Source organism: Tasmannia lanceolata, unplaced genomic scaffold, assembly GCF_043159265.1.
Source record: "Tasmannia lanceolata isolate RefF3 unplaced genomic scaffold, GAP_Taslan_0.1 ptg000018l, whole genome shotgun sequence".
In the NCBI taxonomy this organism is placed as follows: Eukaryota; Viridiplantae; Streptophyta; class Magnoliopsida; order Canellales; family Winteraceae; genus Tasmannia; species Tasmannia lanceolata.
The window spans coordinates 14,453,297-14,460,554 of NW_027518695.1; the positions used below are offsets into that span (position 1 = coordinate 14,453,297).

At 36.7% G+C, this 7,258-nt stretch overlaps 2 protein-coding genes across 2 annotated transcripts; one reads left to right on the plus strand and one right to left on the minus strand.

The window, feature by feature from the left end:
• Positions 1-2,673: 2,673 nt before the first annotated feature.
• LOC143850078 (uncharacterized) lies at positions 2,674-3,126 on the minus strand. Its single transcript, XM_077359391.1, has one exon. It carries the CDS (start codon positions 3,124-3,126, stop codon positions 2,674-2,676), a length of 453 nt encoding a protein of 150 aa, XP_077215506.1.
• Positions 3,127-3,216: 90 nt separating this feature from the next.
• Positions 3,217-6,571, plus strand: LOC143850079 (uncharacterized). The gene is made up of 2 exons (XM_077359392.1): positions 3,217-3,276; positions 6,155-6,571. Exons 1-2 carry the CDS (start codon positions 3,217-3,219, stop codon positions 6,569-6,571), a joined length of 477 nt encoding a protein of 158 aa, XP_077215507.1.
• Positions 6,572-7,258: the final 687 nt, after the last annotated feature.

Below are 7,258 nucleotides of genomic sequence, written 5' to 3' on the forward strand. Positions count from 1 at the left end.
TTATGGTTAGATAATAGAACATATTTTGACTGGCAGGAACATTTTCTTGAAATGTTGATGTGGGTATTGTATAAACAAATTCGTTAAAATTATATTCAGCGTGGAGTTTGGAGATTCTAATTTTAGGTAAACACTTGTGATTCCAGTTCACTAGAACTAGTATTCTAGTTTTTGAGGGCACAACCTATTTAGGCTCTGGCCCATCTAATGGACGGTTTGGATCATCCTATGGTGTGGGCCATACCACACTTTTTAATAAAGTGAGGAGTGTGATCATCAAAATATGGTAGTAGTGATATCATTTCCTTTTTTTTTAATAAATAAATGAATTATGGTTTATTTTCAAGGATTTTGTAGTAATTTGCATGTCCATTTGTTTAATATTAAGATTCATGGGCATGTAAAGATGAGAATTGGAAGGTGTTTACTTGTACTAGTGTATGGTACTATGGTTGGATTGTAGGACTTCTAAAACTGCAGAGCATGGTATAAACATAGGTATTACTACTATAAATTTCATTGTTACTTTGTTATGCGCAAGGATATACGCTTAAATACCCAAGAAAATATAAAGTATGCACCTTCCTCTTGTTTTTCTTGTTTGCTATTAGTGTTCATCACGGCTATATTGCATTTTTTTTTCAGACCCTTGCGTAAAGCACTAAATAGTCGGCAATATGTGAATGTCTAATAAAACGTTGAATAGGAGAATAACTCATGGGTATTTGCAATTGATCTAATGAGCCTCACAGCCTCACAGGGCGACTCCGTGAGGCTTACAAAAAAGTTAAACAGTTGTTCACTTGTTTGAAGTTACAAAGGACTTTATTTTTAGCAATGCATTTATGATAGACAAAGGTTCACTTGGTTTCTTTTAAGGATTTGTCATCCATCTCATCCATAGATGGTATGACACTTGGAAATTCACTGTTCAGTAGGTGAAGGTGCCCCTTTTGGGAGCTAATGATGGAGAACCCTCTTTTTTTTCTGAAATCACGAGCTTCTTCGTTGCTTATTAGAGGTTTGTACACCTATGGTTGTCAAAATTCGGCTTGCCATTTGGAATTAACGCACTCATCATTATGGGTCACACGAACCTTCAATGATGTGAGGGAAACAATGTGGGGATGGCTCTTTTGGTCTCTTCAGCCATAACATTGACGAGTGAATTGAAATACTGTGGACAAAAAAGGCCACAAAAAGTTATGCTATGCCACTCCAAAATATTTGCAAGAGTGTAACGCTTCCCCTGTCAAGTTGGTGCATGAATATCTATTGCATTCGTAGGTGTTAACTTACCAACTTCTCCAAAAGCTTATACTTTAACAATAGGGAAACCGATTCAGAAAGTATGTGATAGCTCGTCGATTACCATAAATTATGTCCATAAATGTTAAAGTAACGCCATCTCCAACAGCATAAGCTTATGGAGTAACTGGTAGTTTCACATGGTATCAGAGCAAAGGTCCTTAGTTCAAACCTCCCAGATAACAAAAATACACATGCAATGGCCATACCCAAAAGAGGGACACATGTGCCACGTGTAAGCCAACCCTAGAAAGAGGGGCCACACGTGAGGGGGAGTGTTAAAGTAATGCCATCTCCAACAACTTAAGTAACCGGTAGTTTCAAAATAAATTAATGAATGTTCCCTTTTTAATAATTTTTAGTGTATTACATATCATATAGGCTTAGAAATAGTCAAGTCAAAAACTTGTTTTCTGTTTCTTAATGAATTATGTAGAACATCTTTAATCCATGTACAAAGTCCAACACTCAAAAGGGAAAAGGAGAAGGAAGAGAGAAAGAAGAAAATTATCTCTAATTGATCAACTTTGGAGGACTGAAAATGTTTTATTTTATTTGTTGATTGAGGGAATATTAGGGTATTTAATTCAGTTTAAGGAACTTTTTTAAAATGCAGAAATTAGAAACAAGAAATCTGAAATTTAAAATATGATCTCCCCAATTTCAAATACGACCGTTGTATCAATCTGAAATTTAGACCGATGCGGTTCAACACTAAGAAAATCAACCACGTCCTATTTCAATTCATATCCTGGTTCCCTATCAACTCAATGTAAAAAATTAAAATAAAAATTTGATTTAAAAAAATCTAATAAAATTTTCATTCTGGAATCAGAATACCACATCATGGAGCGGGAAACACATTTCCCCTTTAATTCTGCTCTGAAGTCATTTCTAACCCTAATTCTGTTCATTTTTCAAACTAATTAGAGTTATCTAGAATCAGAATCAGAATTGGACCCCGATTCCAGTGCCTCATTCTTGCAATGGAATCACAAGCGAATTATATATCTTGGAGGATACGAGTAAGTTAATTCCAATGCCTTCGAAACACACCCGAAATCCTTAACATATCTTTGTTGATTCGAGTATGCTATTCGTGCAATCTAAAAAAATCCTAAAATATATTTGTTCAATTTGCCATTTTTTGCAGGGATGGCGCATTATAAATAGCTTCACCATCAAAAGTGAGGAGAAACAAAGCACAATGAGTTCTTCATCGGACACCAACAACCTCTCCTTCGACCCTCCCTTTCTCAAAACCAATTCCTTTCCTTCCCCTGTCAGAGTGGAAGATTTCCGGCAAGAAACCATCCTCATTCCTTACATTCCCCAATCTTTATACAAACCCTATAATTGAGCAAATTATGACGACATAAGAATGGCCATATATGGAATCTGACCACTAAGCGAACTCGTATCTCCGATCAGATTGCCCAGCCCCAAATTCATGGCTCGGCTCTGTTTTTTATTCTCCTCCTCATCATTCTCGTTTTTGTCATTACCGCCAAATTTGAAATCCACTCTCTCATCATAATGTCCGTAGAAATACTCACACATATACCCATTTTGGTCATCGAAGAGGATTATGTGGCCGTGCCACTGCCACACCTGATGGTCTAAATCCCACTCATCACAGAAAGCAATGTATATATGGTGATCTCTGATTGTAACGCCCTGAGGAGAATTAGGGTTTAGAGTCTCGGTCTTCCCACTATCGATTATCCTAATATTCTCCTTCTCTAGCTTCCATTCTTCGTTGGCAAGACACTGGAGGTAGTCACAGGAGGAGTTGTTGTTGCTGTTGTAAGAACCCATATTTGCTATGTTATTAATGCACTTGAATGGGAGTGCCCTTGTAGCTAATATTTGCAAGGGCGACTTTAAAGTGACATTCCTCAATATATAATGCTCCAAAATATGCTCTCGCTATCGGTAAAGATTTTACCTCTATCCACGAAGATACGGGTAAGGCCCTGCTTGTTTTGCATTCTTAGCAGAGCGAGTGGGGGCAATTGAACCCCTGGAAATTTTTGGATGAGTCATACCTACTTACTTAAAATGTCAAAATTACCTTTACCCCTCTTCGATTTTTAATTTACTACAAAGAGAGACACAATTCTAATTCATTTCCAAAACCCATTAGCGGAAAATTTTCCTTTGCAAAATTGATCTCCACTCCCATCTCTTCGATTTCCCCTCTCTCAAGGCGTCTAGTTTTCCCTATCGACGGTGACGGCTAAGCCCTAAGGTATGCTCTCTCTCTCTCTCTCTCTCTCTCTCTCTCTCTCTCTCTCTCTCTCTCTCTCTCTCTCTCTCATATGGTAGTTCTTATATGGCTCGTGTGTTGAAAATGGTAGCAAAAAATGACATGGTTTTGGGGCTTAAAAAGATTTCATGATCATGGTTTTCCTTTTTCCGGATCTAGGGTTTCATGATCAAGGTTATGGTTTATTGATTTTACCTATTAAATCGAATGGATTCCTTCTTGATGAAGGTTTTGAATTTTCTGGATCTCTACATAATTCAAGTGCATTTTCTCAATTTGAGTTCCAAAATTTCTTTAAAATAGGATTCTTCTGAGTTTTTCTTATTTCTGATAATGTTGAATGTTTCAGATTCAATTACTCTTCATGATTTGAACTTTAGTGATTGTGTACTTTTATTTTTCTCTAGGCTTTCTCTGAGAGATACATCTCTGAATTTTTCCTAATCTAATCATAAGTTTCATGAAAGTATCTTAGTGAGTTCAAAATCACTCCATTTTCTAAAAGCTTTTTGTTGTGCATTCTTTAATTCTAAGAAAGCTTATGAAATTATTATTTCCCATGACTATGCTTATTGATCTTTAATTCACAGATCTGTAACATTTGGGTTTCTATTGTGCTTAGTTTTGAGGACTATTTCTCAATTGCTGAGATGTAATAGATATCCACATTTTCCTATCTCTGTGTCTCAACAAAATTGAAAACCGGTTTATCAATTGTTCAAAAAGAGAAAAAGAAAATTATTGAAAGCTTGTTCTAAATATTATTTTGCTACGTGTTATTCTTATTTTCTCCTTTGTTTCAAAAATTCAAAAGAGACTCCTATTCAAATTTCCAATCTAATGTTTTGTGTCTTTCTCTTTTGGCACACTCAAGTTTTTGTGAGGCACCCACTAATTGTGCCTTTGCGTGAATATAAGAATTTGTTTTGATTTTGTATATAAAATCGGAAATGTACGAGGCTTAGGTTAGGTTTTTGTGTATGGGACTTAAATCTAAGAATTAGGTTTCTGATAGTATTAATGTGGATTGTCAGTTGAAAATGACAGTTTATTAGGAAAAGCTATTAGCTATTTTGGTGGATATTATAATAATTTATGGATTATTGTATAAAAACCATTGTCCACCCCTGCTCGAGCAAATTCCTAGCCTGGCGTGTGTCCAAAACTGATTACTAGACTCAAATTTACATTTACTTTTGAGTCCAATAATAGGTTTGGGACTCACAATCTGTTATCAAAATCAAACGGGGCCTAAACCTTATGCTTTATTTGGATTGCCAAAATCAGGAATATATTGGAGTCGATGCCCTATTTCAATTCCTAATCAGGTTCCAATAAACTCAATGTAAAATATTAAAATAAAAAAGAGGAATTCTAGATTCAAGGGCGCCCTTGCAAATAGAGCGAAAAGGGCTCTCCCTTTGGTCCACATCATGTTTGCAACCCAGATTTTTTCCTTTTAAGCACATTTAAATGATGTGGACCAATTGGAGGAACCTTTCAGCTTTATTTTGCATGGGCGCCCTTGAGTCTACTGTTCCTCAATAAAAAACTAATTCTAAAAAAGAGAAAGATAGACTGAAGGGTGCCTTGCAAAAAAACCAGTTACAACGGTGCTCTTATTGCTCCTTATAATCCAAGTGCATTGATGATTACAGTTGTCAACGTTGCATTTTTTTTGGGAAATATTATCAGCACTACTGTATTTTGATGAGGGGCACTCCTCACTTTATTAAAAGTACGGTATGGCCGCACCATAGGATGATCCAAAACCGTCCATTAGATATACCAAAGTATAAATAGGTTGTGCCCCAAAAATTATTTTCATAGGTTGATCCTAACCCTCCTATCTATAGAGGTTTAGGATCAACCCTCTATTATTCATATCAGAGGGTTAGGATCAGCCTATGGAAATTATATTTGGGGCACTACCTATTTAGACTGGCCCATCTAATGGATGGTTTGAATCATCCTATGGTGCGGACCATACCATACTTTTAATAAAGTGAGGAGTGTCCTCATCAAAATACAGTAGTGCTGACAACATTTCCCTTGTTTTTGTGCAATTTTCTTGCTGGGGACCAATGAGGGCGCCCTTGTGACTGGTTTTTTGCAAGGGTGCCCTTCAGTCCATCATTCCTCTCAAAAAAATCTAATAAAAATCTCATTCCTCTCTGAAATAACATGGAAGAAACAGATTCCAACATTTCCCCTTTCATTCTGCTTATTTCTATTCTACCTCTAATTCTGTTCGTTTTTTTTTTCCAACCAGCCATGACTCAAGAGGAATTGCAATGGGAACGCACGTGAAATCCAAATATATCTTGTTGGATACGGAAACCCACGCCAAATCCTTACATATATCTTCATAGATACGGGTTATGCCTATTCTTGCCATCATAAAATCTTTCCCGATTGTGAGAGCATAATTTCGCCCACTATTAATCGAATGCCAAACTAAAGGGCGCACTTTCAATTGTCAGCTAAAAGAGCTCTCCCATAGTCCCTCCCAAGTGCATTAATAACCTACCAAACATGGCTTCTTACAACAGCAACAACAACACCACCTACTGACAGAGGCTTACCAACGAAGAATGGAGGCTAGAGAGCGAGATTATTCGAATAATCGACAGTGGGAAGACCGAGTCTCTAAACCCGAATTCTCCTCAGGGCGTTACAATTGGAGTTCACCATATCTATATTGCATTCTATGATGAGAGGGCTTCAGACTATCGGGTGTGGCAGTGGCACGGACACATAATCCTCTCCGATGACCAAAATGAGTATAGGCGTGAATACATTTACGGTCATTATTATGAGAGAATGGAATTCAAATTCGGCGGTAATGACGAAAATGAGAATGACGATGAGGAGAATCAGAAACGGAGCCCAGCCATCAATTTGGGGCTGGGCAATCTGATTGGCGATGCTGTGAGTTCGTCTAGTGGTCAGATTCTTCACCGGAATCGGAATTTGGGTTCATCATCTAAATAAGCTATAGGGTTTTCTCTCTCTATTTTTTCGATTTACTGGAGGAGGTGGTTTGAGGTTGTATTTTGTTTGTGATGGGGGGTTAAAAACACACTGGTTGGGGTTTCCATAATTTTACAGTTTTCTCTTAAATGAGATTAATAAATTTGTCGCCATATAAAGGTTTTTTTTGTATAAATTAATTTTGGTTTATTTTCAGTTTCTTGGAATTTTGTAGTAATATGCATGCTCGTTTGTTTGATATTAACATTCATAGGCATGTAAAGATGAGAAGTGGAAGAACTCTCCTGGAATGTGAATGTGACCATGGTCTAACCATAGGTGTTACTTATCCACATTTATGGTTAGATAATAGAACATATTTCGACTGGCAGGGACATTTTTTTGGAATATTCCCACAACTTCTCTATAATAATTTGGAGATTTATTCGAGTTGCCTTGACCTAGATCCAAATATCAATGCTGAAAATTCCAGACGTTGATGATAATAGTTGTATGAAAAGATCTCTTATTTAGCGAGAACATTTGCTTGTAATACTAACATTAAGTTACAAGTTGGGAGAGATGCTTAAATGCCCAAGAAAAGATAAAGTTCCCAACTTCCTCTTGTTTTTCCCTTTTTTGTTATAAGATTTCATCATGGTTATACTGCATTTTTCCAGACCCTTGTGTATAGCACTAAATAGCTGT

What these genes read in the sequence shown, in the direction of transcription:
- LOC143850078 (XM_077359391.1), bottom strand. Translation starts at nt 3,126, where the DNA reads ATGGGTTCTTACAACAGCAACAACAACTCCTCCTGTGACTACCTCCAG.
- LOC143850079 (XM_077359392.1), top strand. Translation starts at nt 3,217, where the DNA reads ATGCTCCAAAATATGCTCTCGCTATCGGTAAAGATTTTACCTCTATCC. An exon ending in CTCTATCCACGAAGATACGG is followed by an intron (nt 3,277 to 6,154) that starts GTAAGGCCCTGC and finishes ACCTACTGACAG; the next exon opens with AGGCTTACCAACGAAGAATG.